The sequence below is a fragment of the Dermacentor variabilis genome, chromosome 8, assembly GCF_050947875.1.
Source record: "Dermacentor variabilis isolate Ectoservices chromosome 8, ASM5094787v1, whole genome shotgun sequence".
In the NCBI taxonomy this organism is placed as follows: Eukaryota; Metazoa; Arthropoda; class Arachnida; order Ixodida; family Ixodidae; genus Dermacentor; species Dermacentor variabilis.
The window spans coordinates 150,675,459-150,691,959 of record NC_134575.1 but is presented as its reverse complement, the minus strand read 5'-3'; the positions used below and the strand labels follow the sequence as shown (position 1 = coordinate 150,691,959).

At 44.1% G+C, this 16,501-nt stretch overlaps 1 protein-coding gene across 2 annotated transcripts in view; it reads right to left on the bottom strand.

The window, feature by feature from the left end:
- The window catches only part of LOC142590670 (uncharacterized), a 58,916-nt gene that overhangs the window by 25,179 nt on the left and 17,236 nt on the right, over positions 1 to 16,501 (bottom strand). The window contains exons 3-4 of one of the 2 annotated variants that reach the window (XM_075703072.1): positions 16,180 to 16,386; positions 2,470 to 8,290 (exon numbers count right to left, since the gene is read on the bottom strand). In XM_075703072.1, coding sequence (XP_075559187.1) covers positions 8,256 to 8,290; positions 16,180 to 16,386 — 242 coding nt within the window. In that variant the 3' untranslated portion in view covers positions 2,470 to 8,255. Of the gene's footprint in view, positions 1 to 2,469; positions 8,291 to 16,179; positions 16,387 to 16,501 lie in introns of those variants that run through there. The other variant, XM_075703071.1, reaches the window with a different exon arrangement.

Below are 16,501 nucleotides of genomic sequence, written 5' to 3'. Positions count from 1 at the left end.
CGACGCTCGTCGCAATGGACCACCGACAGATTGGCTCGCGATGGTGGGCTCAACTTCAGCGATTTGAGCACCGACGAGCGCGACCTGCTGCTGAGGGCTCGCACTGCCGGCGTCGTTGCGTACTACGACGGCGGCCTCGACACCGGCTCTCCGGAGCGGGAAAGCAACGAGGGCTTCCCACGACATCACATGGACGTGGCATTCTCGCTGCTTGTTCCAAATGAAAGTTTCGCGAGCCAGCAGAACCCTCACAGCACGACGCGATAACGAAACTACTGAAACTCCAAAGCGTGCGCGGCGCAGAGTCGAGCGCGCAGAGTCGAGCGAAAACGAAACGTTTCGAACACCCATATTACTGAAGGGTAACGTCAAAATGTTAGTTTTTCTTAGAATCGAATAGACGTAGACAAGTAGCATTTTTTTCTGTCTTATAATCGAATGAAATGATATTTTTAATAAGAGTAGTTGAGTATTAGTAACACAAATTATGAGGAGTCCTTTCGTCATCGGGCTAGTACCGGAATGTCGCTGGGGGGTCTCAAATCGTGTCATGCATTTACCTCAATTTCTCGGTTACTAAAGCTCTGTTCGCGATTATATTGACGCCTTAGACGTTCTAGAACATTGCTCTACCACTTTAACTTGACTTTCTGGTAACCTTTAGTGTCCCTTTAATCTGATCCGCCCACCTCACTTTCTGCTGTCCCCTGCTACGCTTCCCTTCCCTTGGAAGCACCAGCAATTAATCGTTAGCAAATATTGCCCTTAGTTTCCATTTCCTCTCGCAATGAAAGTGCGTGTGTTAGCTGGCACACACACACACACGCATTGCTTAAGCCGGCATCTTGCCGGTGAAGCGAGCCCGCATTCTAAGAGCTAGGAGTGTACACCGAGCATAAGACCGCACTCTGAAACCACTAGCCGATGCCATCGCGCACATGCCACACCAAAATCATGCTTCGCTGTCATTAACGTGCTGTTGCATGCCTCTTTATCCATGCTACAACCATGCTGCTGCACTGCAGCCTGACCAGAAGTTCGGGCGTTTGTGAAAACAGCTGACAGGTAGTCAGGGTGAATAGAAAAGTTTGAAGGCTGGCCTAAAATTGAAGAAAGGCAAAGATTAATACAAAGGACTCATTACAGGCCAAAATTCATGACGTATACCTGTTATAAAGTGCTCGCTGCAAATTTGAATACCTGAGTGCTCGTTTGATCACCATACTGTCCGTGTACAACTGCTTTAAGCCGTTCACCCATGACACTCTTTTTTGTAGGTACTGTTACTCGGACGAAAACAACTAAAAAAGAAAAACGATGTTATTCTTGCCATAATAATTTTTACATCCATATACGACGCAGTGCACTGGAACCCGAAATGCAGACACGGGAGCTTGCCTGAGCACACCGGAATGCCCAGCCAGGTTGGGAGTCATCTGCTAGCTTTCCAACCGCATAGGGGGCACTCGCAAGCAGTGCACTCCCACATGCGCAGCAGCTTTTTTTTTTTTTACAAAGTGTCCATTGGCGGCGGTGGTGGCTTTGATTAATGTCATTTCGGACCAGCAGTCACGGCAAAAAGTCTGGAAAATCAGACGGCGAAGGGCTCTTCCATCCGAAATTGTACACATTTTTACAGATTGACACCATGGGTTTTGTGGTGATGCCGCACAGCCATCCTAATTACCATATGTCTGAAAAATCGGGCATCCAGTAAATCAGGTGCCCAAGAAGTATGTCACTGACTGTACACTGGCAACTCCTCCAGTCAACGGCACGGCATCAAAGACGATTCATTACGATTCCTCTCTGTTACTCGAGCCAGCAATACTGCTACTTTCGTTCCCTTTCAGTGAAATTACCGCTAATTTTCCCTGATAGAAGCACTTATTCTCTGAGCATTTCCACACTATTCGAAATCCCTAAGAATTACCTATTTTCCCAGTTGGTAGACACCCTGGAAGCGAACAGTGTACATATTCATTGGAATCACCCATGCAATGCATAAAACAGCATACATTTCAATAAAGAACAAGCTCAAAACAAGCACCAATCATCGTCAGCAATGGCTCATACCCCCACAAAAGCAAAAAATGTGATGGCTCATACCCGCATAAGGCAGAGGCTACAAGCGCTCAGCAAAGTGAAACGAACAGCACAAACATTCAATGACATCACCCATACAACACACAGAACAGTATATGTTTCAATAAAGAACAAACTCGAAACAAGCATCTGAACCATCATTTAGTGAATTGCACACAGCAGTTGTGGTGGTTTTGCAAAGGCTTCACTGGATATCCACTTTATCAAGGCTGAAATGGCAAGTCAACTTCTTTGTTTTTGATAACCTTGATACATGTGTATTTAGGTAGTAAGTAAGCTAATTACAGTAAGATAATTTATTATCTCCAACCTCGAAAATTACTTGTAATTAATACCTGTATAAAAATTTTATTAGCTTTACCCTTTGCGGTGGACCTTTGAGAAATTTCTGAAAATAACGTATAACAAATTACTATAAAACCAGTCAGAAATTGCCTAATTGGAATATGGCATTCCACCATATTTTCTATGTAGATGAGATATTTGAAATCTGTTTGCACATTTCAAATCTTCATTCAATGATGCCCCTTCTTGCCAAATTTTATCAAGTTGATTAATAAAAAAAAAGCTTTTAGGACCCTTATCCCCTTTTAACAGAAGTCGAATAACCAGGCATGTATTGACTAGAAGATAGCAAAGGTGGTTCCAGTCCATGAACCAGGTCAAGTGCATCGTCTCGAGAACTACCGCCCCATCTCATTGACTAGCAATCCATGCAAACTTTTAAAACATGTAATATTGTTACGTGAAGGACGAGTCAGTAAGGTGAGCAACTATTTACAGATTATATTTACAACAGCGGTTGCAGCGCTGACCGGTTAAACGCACCGCGGAGAGCCCAGTTCGTTCTTCCTCCTCTTTTCTCAAGTGATGGCGCCCACGCACCTCATTCAAACAATCAAATACCGCACACGTGTAGCAATATATTTTCACCTGTCAATTTTATTACAATAGCAATTATGTTGACACTCCAGGCACATTTCTGCCGTCGGTGTCACTATGAGGTTCCGTATGAAGTCCAAGGGTGATAAAATCGTTGCTGCACTGTATGTGCGAGTAAAAGAGTGTGAGGCTGAGCCGGCGATCGCGGCTCAGTCTCATGCACACAACAATGGAAAGTGGCAAGGACGTGCTACACCTTCCACCACGCCCAAGGCTTTGGGGGAAGAGAAGGAAGGGGGGCACGCTCTACTGCCGCTGCTTCTTAAAAGCCTTCTGCAATGAATACTGAGTCTGCACTGCGCTGTCTTTCCACAACGTACTTCGCGTTGATGCGAGCTCCTCACGAAGATCAATTTGCTCGCTGCTGCTGCAGCGTTTCCTCACTGCAACGTTTTGACAGCAAGTATCTACGGTCATTGAGTGAGATGCAGGGTATTGATAATGGCTTGTGCGGGCATGACACTATGCTTGTTAATTTAATTAGTATGCCTATGTTTACATGTTTACAAGGCCAATAAAACTAATATCGATACTTCGTGTAGCTTTCCACTAATCTGCTATCGCAATGGATGCTTTGCCTTTCGGGCGAAACTGACTTGGGCCGCTATTTTGTAGCGATGCCTTATGCCTTATACTATGCTATTCTTATCATCCACCACACACGGCTGCCCGATCCCGTTGATAATGTGGGCAGACCGTCGCTCTGACCACTGGCCAAGCGCGAAAAGTCTGAAAAAGAATAGAATCGGAAAAGGCATCGCTACAAAATACCGCCCTTGTTCTGGAAAGTAACTCCTTCTTTCATCCATGTCAGCAGGTTTTAGAACATTTGTATTTATTTATTTATTTATTTATTTATTTATTTGAGTACCCCAAGGGCCCGTTAGGGCATTACACAGGGGGGGAGGGGGGGACAAAAAAGTTCAAGCATAAGTGCAATGTGTACAGTGCAAATAATATAGGAAGGCATTAGGAACAATAAAAGAAATTGATCTAAATGTCGAGCAGAAACAAACAAGATAGAAAAAAAAAAGAAATAAAGAAAAGAGAAACGGAGTTTATACAATATTTGGTAGCGTGAAAAATGCGTAAGAGCCTAAAACGCGATGTGAACAACCAATAGCCATCAGAACACAAGTTTAAGGATACAATCAAATGATGATTTAGGTAAGCGACCTACACAGATACATATCAGATGAAACGGAATCAATTTGATACAATGCCAAGCACATGGAAACACTGTTTAAGTAAATATTCAGGCAAATGTGGGTTTGGACAGGTTGATACACCCTAAAAGGTTAGCAGTGCTGCACGAAATGATGATGATTCTGTAAGCGAGACAATGTTTGAAGGTAGCGAGTTCCATTCAGCAATAGATAAAACTAGAGGCAAATTTTTATAAGCGTTAGTCCTGGCAAATATAGGTTTTACTTCATGAACATGGTCTGTGCGGGTCAAGATGTGGGGAGCGGGAAGAATATGGGCTCGAGCCAATGCAATGTTACTATGGTAAAGGCTATGGAAGGACAACCATGGTAATTTCCTGTGCATGTCAAGAGAAGGAAGATTGAGTAATTTCTTTAAGGTGGACACACTTTGATTTTATTTATTTATTTAGGAATACTGTAGCCCTCACTTGAGGGCCCCCATTACAGGAGAGGAAAAAAATAAAAATATAAATTTCAACACCGACAATACAACGTTATACATCATCGTCAAACACAAATTACAGGGAGCCAACAAATATACACAGTATGCACAGAATAACAGTAAGCATGATCAATTCTTAATTATCCCGTTGCCTGTAATACAATTCTAATAGAGTATAAAATTCGTTAACATTTTGTGCTGTTACAGTGCAGTCCGGAAGGCCATTCCATATATTAATACACGAAGGAAAGAATGAGTATTGAAAACCATCAAGGCGTGTTTCATAAGGCTGTACACTAGCACTGTGGCTTAAATGTGCACTGTGTTTTAAAGGGGGGCGAATGTATGTTTCTTTGTTTATTCTTATTTGGTTTCTGGTTATCTTGAAAAAGAATTTCATTTGTTGTTTTTCTCGTCGTGTTTCTAGCAATTCCAAGTTGCAACATTTCAACATGTGTGTTACAGAATCGGCTCTCCGATAACGCGAACAAACAAAACGCACCGCGGTTCTCTGAATTTTTTCTAGTTTATCTCACAAGTACAGTTGGTGAGGGCTCTAAACTGGGGAGGCGTACTCCGAAACCGGGCGAACAAATGTTTTGTACGCAATGTACAAAACGTGATCGGAGCACCCAGGAAGCCGTTAAACGAGTGAGCACAATCAGGAAGGCGGTGGGGAGGGGCACTGGCCTCCCCACTACTGTAGTTTGCTAAGTTCAGCTCGGCGATCCCTCTATTTTGATTTTTTCATGCAACCTGGTTTTAACAATTATCAGTTATACAGTGGAATTTTCGTGGCATTTGAATATTATTATAAGTGGGTTCGACTGTACCTTGGTGGTAATGTTTTCATGGTACCAACTTCTGTGAAACTGACACTATATGAAACCCTACTTCACTCAAAACTAGTATACACATTTACCACATCGGATAAAAATATCAAACATTACTAACCCTTGCCCTTGAAAAGATTCAAAATCAAGCAGTTGGTTTTATTTGATCTATTCCTTCCATTCCAGTGTAACATACATGAAAAAAGAAAATCTGAATACGCCAAATTTTATTATGTCAGAAATGTGCTCACCTTAGCCCATTTCACAAGGTTTACCATTCCAACCGTGTAGTGAAGAAACAACTGTTCACACCATCTTTCTATGTTACATCAGGATCTCACCAGGCATATAAAATTGGCATGCCAGCCACCAAGCGAACAAGTAGCATGACTCCTTTTTGCACTGGACAACTGGAACCACCTTCCTACTTCCATCCTTCTATCCCAGAAGCATCTCCTTTCAAAACACCAATCTACCACTGAACATTTTTTTCTTCGTACAGTCGCCGACCAATAAATTGGACACTGATGATCTGGACATGCTCAGTAATTTGGACAGGTTCGCGGCACCGCCAACGGCCCCATAGACTTCATGTGTAATGACGACCGATATTTCGAACAGCCACCAGCTCTACATTCGATTATCCGAACTCTGTCCGTTGCTGTAGCGTACACTGACTCTGCCATTATTATCTTCTCTGGCAGCCCCGACGAGACATCAAGTATGGCCTCAGAGATCACAAGCTAGATGGTAATCTCTGAGGCCTTGCCTTGGTTGGAGCACTATGCCTCAGATTTAATTGCAAATGCCAACATTGGAGGCTTTGCCTGAAAAGGTTGCATCAACATCATGATCATCACATTCTATTCCAGCTATTGCGGCAGCCCCGTGCATAGCCTACACCATTCTGTTTGTCGAGTTTGCCTTTCGGACAGCGTACAGCGATTCTGTGCTTGTTTGTTTGTGGCAAATTCGGCAAATCGCACCAGCGCAAACCGGGGTGCCCTGGCGTGACGATGATTGGATGAAACAGCGCATTGGGGTGCCCTGGTGCGCACCAGTGCAACTTGCCGAATTCGCCATTAGTTGGCATTTCGGACAGCACTCAGCTGGCTCCAAGGAGTCTTTCTCGTGAAGTTATCCACAGGCCAAGTCAAATGGCACCAACGGTGCCCTTGCAGTCCAAATGAGCCTGACTCCACAACTGAAGTGCCTGAACTGCCGCCTACCAATACAAGCTCAAATGCAGACATTACTGATGATGTGCCAGGCTGCAGTAAGCGAATTTCTGCCACGATTACGTTTGAAGACTGCAGACAACTACAGCGCAGTGTTTTCGTGTGCCAAACTGAACGATGACGAAATAATTGAGCAAGTTCTCCCAGCGTCAAACTGTGACTTTAACTTGAATGATAATAATGTGCCGAGGGCTCCAAAGCCTTCACATGCAGATCTGCCTCGAGCCTTTGCAGTCCTTGCATCGTCGTACAGCACAACACTGGCAGAAATGCAGGCGTACTTGGTTGCACAGAAGTGGAAGCGCATGCAGTAACGAATTGACGACTTACTCCTTGCACAGGGGCCTTAAAACGTAAATGAAATTATGCTTTTTGGATACAATTTCAGACATTTAATAGTTCGGACTTATTTACGTTTCCCATGGAGTCCGAATTATCAGTCGTTGACTGTATAATTCTGTGTGCATTTTTTCTTTGTTACCTCTCCAATCTGTATTGCCTACAGGCCTTCAAAGTCTGTGTAGGAAATTAAAAATAAATAAAAATTATATATAAGGCACATCGTGTATAAGGTGCACCCACATACTCAATGTGATAAAACGTGATTATGCACACTTGTAAACACATTCCGAAAGGTCCCACCTACACATATTGGGGCACTAAATTTCGTATAACAAAATTAATACAAGCTGCGAATTCTTGCAGAATAAAACTTGTGCAGGAAACCAACATTTATTGCACTTCCGTCAAGGCCACTAAAGCCCTCTTTGTTCGAACAACTATCAAAGAGTGCAGCTACTTCATCCGACAGCATCGTTGGGTTACAGTCGTCAGCCCCTCAAAAACATTTAGACCAATTTTTAAGCACTTTGAAGCATGCCACTGGCATTGGCTATGTGGTGTGGGCCTGTTCAGGATGTGCATACAAACAATGATCACGTCATGCTTGCTTGAAAACACGCACAAAAAAGTGACATGCTAACTGGAAGCCGAAAGTACTGGACTGCTGAGACTTCTTGCACAGGCTCCTGATGATAATGATAACCAAGTGCTGCTTGCATGGTTGGAACAAAGGCGTCGGTGCAAAGAACATAAGCGCTCACAATTTGGGGCACGTTTGTTGTCAAACGCAAACCTTCCTAGCACGTTTAGACATGTGCTGCCTACACATACTACGCCAACGTAGTGCTGATTAACGATTCTGTTCTCTACAGCAGCAATACTTAAAAAGGGGTTCACTAAATTACTTTTAGGGTCCACGAACCCGCATGCGCAGGTCGAATTTGAGAGTGAAGTGTGTGGTGCATCACACCTTTCGCAGTGCTAAGTAAGGCAGCAGTTTTCACCATGTTAATCAAAAGAAGCCGCAATCATCATTGCTACCACATGGCACTTGGTACGTACCAGAAAACCTTTCTCTCGGTAGCGTTGACAAAGTCCTTGTTGACAGCCTTGTTACACTAGCATTTGGTATGACCCAGGCCAATTATGAGGGTACAAAGACTTTCCCAAAGTTCGAGCCTGTGAAAATCAGTGGCAAGCCACAATATGTTTTGTGTGGCGAAGTGCTTGCTCAAAGCTCCCTATGACTGAACCAAACTAGCCCACCATCTCTGGACAAAGCACCAGCCTTTTAAGACAAGGACCACAACTTCTTTAAGATTCCAGAAAAAAAAATTTTTAAATACGAAATTTTTTGCAAGTCAGTCATTTCATCGGCGCCTCCCTCTTGATGATTTTCCTTTTTTTTTCAGGCGATTTGAACAGATTAATATCGAGATTCTTCTGTAAAAATTTGCACTGATGAAATGTATTAACTTCATTACATTTTACTTTCGTATTTTTTTACAGCCACAAACCGATTTTTGGCACTCTCAACAGGTCGAGATTGTCTACGGAAAATCAGGCAGTCCGAAGAAATGAATTCGCACAAAAAAACATCTTTTTTGTACCGAGTGGCTTAAACAACTCGTCAGCCTGTTTCTGTGGGGCACTACGTTGTCATACCGATAGGTCAGCTTGCACGTCAGTGAAGGCGACATTCTCGATGTAAATAGCTGAAAGCACTGAGCACGCTCACGTTCAGAGTTAGTCGGCAGCAGTCACTTACTTCTCACTGCCATAGCGTGAGTAATCATCTTCCAGCACCTGGCTAACTATTTCGTCCTTGGTAAGTTCAGCACAGAACTCGATCTCATTCTCAGTGTTGGAGAACTGCTCCAGCACCACTTCCATCGGAATGACAGCTGCTGCATGCAAATGCTCAATGAGGTCAGCAGATAAAGGGAGGTAACATTGAAGAATTCCATAGCATTAATGAGAGGGTGGCAGGTCTTGTAGTAAAACTTAATAAGAGGTACAAATTGAAGGTCGTACAGGTCTACGCCCCTACATCCAGTCATGATGATCAGGAAGTCGAAAGCTTTTATGAAGATGTGGAATAGGTGATGGTTAAAGTCAAAACAAAATGCACTATAGTGATGGGCAACTTCAATGCCTGGGTAGGCAAGACGCAGGCTGGAGACAAATCAGTGGGGGAATATGGCATAGGTTCTAGGAATAGCAGGGAAGAGTTATTAGCAGAGTTTGCAGAACGGAATAATATGCAGATAATGAAAACCTTCTTCCGCAAGCGGGATAGCCGAAAGTGGACATGGAGGAGCCCAAATAGGGAGACTGGAATTGAAATAGACTTCATACTCTGCGCTAACCTTGGCATCATACAAGATGTGGACGTGTTCGGCAAGGTGCGCTGCAGTGACCATAAGATAGTAAGATCTCGAATTTGCCTAGACTTGAGGAGGGAACGGGAGAAACTGGTACATAAGAAGCTGATCAATGAGTTAGCGGTAAGAGGGAAAATAGAGGAATTCTGGATCAAGCTACAGAACAGGTATTCGGCCTTAACTCAGGAAGAGGACCTTAGTGTTGAATCAAAGAATGACAATCTTATGGGCATCATTAAAGAGTGTGCAACAAAAGTCGGTAACTTCGTTAGACAGGATACCAGTAAGCTGTCGCAGGAGAGGAAAGATCTGATCAAGAAACACCAATGTATGAAAGCCTCTAACCCAACAGGTAGAATAGAACTGGCAGAACTTTCCAAGTTAATCAACAAGCGTAAGACAGCTGACATAAGGAAGTATAATACGGATGGAATTGAACATGCTCTCAGGAATGGAGGAAGCCTAAAAGCAGTGAAGAAGAAACTAGCAATAGGGAAGAATCAGATGTATGCGTTAAGAGACAAAGACGGCAATATCATTACTAATATGGATGAGATAGTTCAAGTGGCTAAGGAGTTCTATGGAGATTTATACAGTACTAGCATCCTCCACGACGATAATGGAAGAGATAATAGTCTAGAGGGATTTGAAATCCCACAAGTAACGTAGGAAGAAGTAAAGAAAGCCTTGGGAGTTACGTAAAGGAGGAAGGCAGCTGGGGAGGATCAGGTAACAGCAGATTTGTTGAAGGATGGTGGACAGATTGTTCTAGAGAAACTGGCCACCCTGTATACGCAATGCCTCATGACCTCGAGCGTACCGGAATCTTAGAAGTACGCTAACATAATCCTAATCTATAAGAAAGGGGACGCCAAAAACTTGAAAAATTATCGACCGATCAGCTTACTGTCTGTTGCTTACAAAGTATTTACTAAGGTAATCGCAAATAGAATCAGGAACACCTTAGGCTTCTGTCAACCAAAGGACCAGGCAGGATTCTGTAAAGGCTACTCAACAATAGACCATATTCACACTATCAATCAGGTGAAAGAAAAATGTGCGGAATATAACCAACCCTTATATATAGCTTTCATTGATTATGAGAAAGCGTTTGATTCTGTCGAAACCTCAGCAGTCATGGAGGCATTACGGAATCAGGGTGTAGACGAGCCGTATGTAAAAATACTGAAAGATATCTATAGCGGCTCCACTGCCACTGTAGTCCTCCATAAAGAAAGCAACAAGATCCCAATAAAGAAGGGCGTCAGGCAGGGAGATACGACCTCTCCAATGCTATTCACAGCGTGTTTACAGGAGGTATTCAGAGACCTGGATTGGGAGGAATTGGGGATAAAAGCAAATGGAGAATACCTTAGTAACTTGATTGGTGATGATATTGCCTTGCTTAGTAACTCAGGGGACCAATTGCAATGCATGCTCACTGACCTGGAGAGGCAAAGCAGAAGGGCGGGTCAAAAAATTAATCTGCAGAAAACTAAAGTAATGTTTAACAGTGTCGGAAGAGAACAACAGTTTACGATAGGTAGCGAGGCACTGGAAGTGGTAAGGGAATACATCTACTTAGGGCAGGTAGTGGTCGCGGATCCGGATCATGAGACTGACATAATCAGAAGAATAAGAATGGGCTGGGGTGCGTTTGGCAGGCATACTCAGATCATGAACAGCCTCCCCCCCCCCCCCCCCCCCTCAGGTTGCCCTTATCCCTCAAGAGAAAAGTGTATAACAGCTGTGTCTTATCAGTACTCACCTACAGGGCAGAAACCTGGAGGCTTATGAAAAGGGTTGTATACTTAAATTGAGGACGACGCAATGAGCTATGGAAAGAAGAACGATCGGTATAACGTTAAGGGATAAGAAAAGAGCAGATTGGGTGAGGGAACAAACGCAAGTTAATGACATTTTAGTTGAAATCAAGAAAAAGAAATGGGCATGGGCAGGACATGTAATGAGGAGGGAAGATAACTGATGGTCATTAAGGGTTACGGACTGGATTCCAAGAGAAGGGAAGCGTAGCAGGGGGTGGCAGAAAGTTAGGTGGGCGGATGAGACTAAGAAGTTTACAGGGACAACATGGCCAATTAGCACATGACCGGGGTAGTTGGAGAAGTATAGGAGAGGCCTTTGCCCTGCAGTGGGCGTAGCCAGGCTGATGATGATGATCCGGCTCACTAGAGTTGCTATCATCGGATGATGACAGCATTTCATGTTGGATCGTAAAACCCGAGTGGCGGAAGCAATTTCGGATTCTGTTCTTGTTCACTGGCTCCACGCATTTAAAAGCCTGCCAACTGCAGTAATCAAGCCAACATTGTTGCTCTTGCCACTGTCCATGCATAGCATCATTTGACTGAGCACATGTGACAGATAGAGCGGCTTGAGAGTCCGGATAATCTCTTGGTCCTTTGGCTGTAGGAGTGACATTGTGTTTGGTGGCAGAATTCCAGTTCCACAGCTTTGAGGTCCTTGACATGGCCTTGCGTAGCACAGTGGTCCACTAACATTAGAACTTTGCGTCCTTGGCACTCGAACTTCCTGTCCAACTCTCGAATAAGTTCTTTGAAAAGCTCTTGTGTTATCCATGCCTTCTTGCCCACTTTGTACTGCATTGGAACACGTGCTCCCTTACAGTATCTTGGAGTCTTTGAATTACCAATAACAAGCATCAGAAGCTTTTTAGTTCCCAGCATGCTGCTGCCAACAAGGACAGTCAGCTGTTCTGTGTTGTGCTTGCCACCACAGCAAGGGTCCCCAGTGAATGCAAAGGTTTCTTCAGGCAGCAACTTATAAAACAGACTGGTTTTATCACAGTTGAATGTGTCTTTGGAGCGAAATGCTGGAGCAATGACTGTAGCCTACCACTACGATATCTTTCAACAGCCAACTCGTCGACAGCAGCCCTTTCACTGCACATCTTCTTAATGCTTAAGTTTTTCTCTTAACTTTTCAAAGCCAGCCATCACTACTAAATTTAAAACCCTTAATGTTCATCTGATGCATGAAGGTTTCTGTATTTTGATTTAAAACATCACCGGAGACCCGCTTTTGCTTGGCGATCATGGTTTTCAGCCAAATCAGAGTAACTTCCTCAAATTTTTGGTGGGTACCTTGGCTGACAATCTTCTGCTGGGGTGCAGCAGATTTGTCAGCGACTTACAAAATCTTCACATTGTTTTTCAGGTAGTCTGATAATGTCTTCCTCGAGATTTTGAATTCCTTTACAACGTCCGATTGCGACCAGCCACTTTGCACTTGCCTGATAATGGTGGCCTTCTTTTTTGTCGCCAATCTGTTATAATTTCCTCGCTTCAAAGCCTTTGTCGAGTTGTAGGCAGATGACAAAAGCAGTGCCGATGCCATCGGTAGCAGCCGGCAATGAAACCACGAAACACGATCAGCTGTTGAAGCAGCTAAGCCTAGCATCGCAGTATTCAACTGAAGTGAACCACAATGCGCACGAGAGGCGATACGAGCAACACAATTGACCATATGCAATGGTCGAGTGCCAACAGCGGCAGCGTGAACGCTTGCGGGATCCTGCAGTAAGCTGTGCCTGCTATTGTGGCTGTGCCGGAAACTGAAGCTTTGAATTGGCATGCGAGATGTGTCCGAAGCGGGTTTGAGGCTGCGAAAAACAAAATGAGGGATTTCATTTGTGTTTTCGGTAGCTTTGACTTGCGATTGTGAGAAATAGTCCATCAAATCGAATGAGAACAGTTTGAAACATCCAAAATTTTGGTCATAATTATACATTGACTCTATGGAGCCAGTGGCATTACCATGGCAGAGTCAGAATATTCGAGCAGGTCCAAAAAATTGGGTATCTGAAAAATCGGTTGGCAACTGTATTATTATTGCGCTGTGAAAAAAACATATTTGAAATCCACTTAGTGCAAGTAAACAGTATGTAAACCATTCTGCAAATCTTATGCTGCAACTGCATGCGCATGAATTACGAAGGAGAGCCTGGCAAAGCCTTGGTCAGGTATTGTAAAATACCTTTAGCACAATCTTCGGATGTTTGCCATGTGTAATGTGAACCAAAATAAAAGATTTTCTTGTTTGTAGTAGTCAAAGTTGAGAGAATCTCATCCTTTTTGTCGTTACTGTGGCAAACATGCCAACTTTGCAAAGTTTGTGCAAACACATGTTAATACTGTTAGGGCTGCAAAATTAACATCTCAGGGGTTGGCTTTTTTTATTGCATTTGAAAACAATGTGATAAAATAGGTGGAAGCGTAAGGAGTGTGGCAGGGCACTGTTTGGCTTTCATGAACAGAAAGTGAAGCAGTGTAAATGTCCATTTTCAGTGGAAGCTTTGTTGCACAATGGCTACACTGTTGACAGTGAACTTGAAGACACTGTGGTAGAATTTCTTCGTGAGTACCATGCACGAGTTAGTTCTACTGATAACACCAGATTTAACTCATCGCAAAGGCGATTAAATATGCTCATTAGTGTATCACTTCACAACGTGAAAAGCCTCAACTTTTTGCATCAGCAAAGGCGGATGCGCTTTTAGCACATTGTAACAAGAGTGCTGCAGAAGAGCAACCATCCAATGGGACAAATTGGCAGTACGAAAGAGGTTTCATCAGCTACTGCAGCTTGCAAACACTGTGCAAGAAACCTGAAGCTGCCATCAACAGGAGACCATCAAAACATGTGTATGGCCAGCAGTCGCCTGAAGATGCCTACAGGTTGGCTAGAGTGATCGCTGGCCTGCCCCTATGGTACTCACTGCGTGCTGCCGATTGCCCAATGACGGTGTTGCACATGCCTAGTCCTGTTTAGTCATCACCAATGATGTGCTGTGGAATGTCATGACTCAAAGCTGTCCCAGAACAAGAATCCTGACAGTTCCCATGTGGTTTTCGCCTCCCTCAATGAATGTGAATATTGATAAAACAAGCTATGTTCTGTAGTCAACTGCACTAAAGAATTTTGTTTGAATTTTATTCTGCTCAAACAAAGGGTCAATTTTTGTTCCGCACTGATCTACAGCTGAACCCGCTTATAACGATACTGGTTTTAACAATATATTAGTTATAAAAATGAGAAGCTGCTGCACTATCGACTTTTGTATGTTTTCCATGGTGAAATAACCCGGTTACTACAGTGCCCCAATGTCGCATTATCAGTTATAACGATGAAGTCTGGCTGCTGGGTGTCTGAGCCAAAAGGTAGCGAAATGCGAAATCCTTGGGAAAAAAACAAACAAACAAAAAAAAGAAATTAGAACCACTGCACGATGGGCCGCTGTGCGTTCATTTTCCAGCCATCTCCGCGTGGCTCTCTCCCGTCGCCCTTCCACCCCTCTGAACACGAATGGGCTGCGCCCATATCTCTACGCCGCCCTACCTTCCGAAGCACAAATGGATCACGCAAACTGCGCCGCAAGCAGATTGCTTGCATATTGCTCGCTGGCTCCTCATTCAGTGCAGTTCTGCGAACAGCTTAATCACTCGCGTTCGTTTTTGTTGGTTGTGTTGAAGTCATTCCTGGCTGCGCAGTTTTTTAACTTCGCTTGACTCGCTGCTGAAACGGAACATGGCTGATCCACCCGCTGATCATCGGCAATGCACGACGTTGCCGGTGAAAAGAAAGTGCACGGCTATAGATTTGGAAACTACGTGCTTCTAACCGATGAGACGATCGTCACGAACATGCTTGCATCGGATAGCGACAGCGACGGTAGCAGCAATGACGTGGTAGGGCAGGCTGCCTCAATGTTGTCCTCACAGGAAGCCCTGCAGATGATTCAGTACATCTGGGGCTTCGTTTTAGTGAGGAACCTTTCGCTGCACTACGTGGAGCACCTGGATACCTTGGAGAAGGATGTCGGCAAGGCGGATGGACATAAGTTTTTCTCGTACAAGCCAGTGAGAAGCATGTGGTGTGATGCTTGTGGCGATCTCTCCTCAGCGGTTCTTCTGGATTTCTGAAGCCGACAGGCTGCTGCGGCAGCCTTCTCGCAATTCTTAAAAGGCCCCTCTTGGGGCCACCAAAGTGATGCCTCTGCAGTGCTCGCATATCGCTTGCCACCTGTGACACCTCTTTGCAGTTGTTATGGCAGTGCCATTCGTTACCGCCGACAGCCGCGGCTTGTAACACGTAATCAGAGCACCCAGGAAGGAGTTAAATGAGTAAACACAATCAGTAGCCAGGCAGAGGAAGGTGGTGGGGAGGGGCATCGGCCTCCCTGCTTATATAGCTTTTTTATATCAGCAAGCTGTCCCCCTATTTTGATTTTTTCATGCAACCCTGTTAAAACAATTATTGGTTATAACAATGGAATTTTCATGGCACTTGAATACTGTTATAAGTGGGTTCAACTGTATACTCACATTTTTACATTAATACACAGTAACTAACAGACTCGCTGGGTGTAATGTTATCACAGAGCAACATAAGGGCTACAACACCAGAACAAGAGGACTCTGGATTAAGCTCTGTCACCTAGGATGCTTCAATGTGCTCAGTAGAGAATTATCTTTGCATTTTGCCCCAATCAGCCTGCAGACAAGAATCACAAACTTGCTAATTTGTTCTCAGCAGCAAAATGTCATACACACTTGCGCAAGTTGTGCCAAGTTAAGCAGACTTGGCCATTTACCACACTCACATGAGCAAAGAAACGTAAGAGAAGTGCCAGTCACTGCCCACCTGAGGTGGAGCTTAACTGATCCACAGACTCCGTAGTTTGCATGCTCCTCGACACACTCCATGCTTTCAAGGAGCACCCGACAGACTTGTCAGCCAGAGGAAAGCTGCACTGCATGCCAACCTCGACCTGACCAATGACCTTGGAAGGGGCGTGGCATGCCGTTTCGGTAGTGATACTTCCAGCTAGGCTCATCGCATTTGTGAGGCCTGCAGAAAATAATTCGGGTGATTGCAGTCGTGTTACAGCATCAAGAACAAGGGGTAAATACAATAGAATAAATACAGGGGCACGTTATAATACATAGCCATGGAACATAAAATA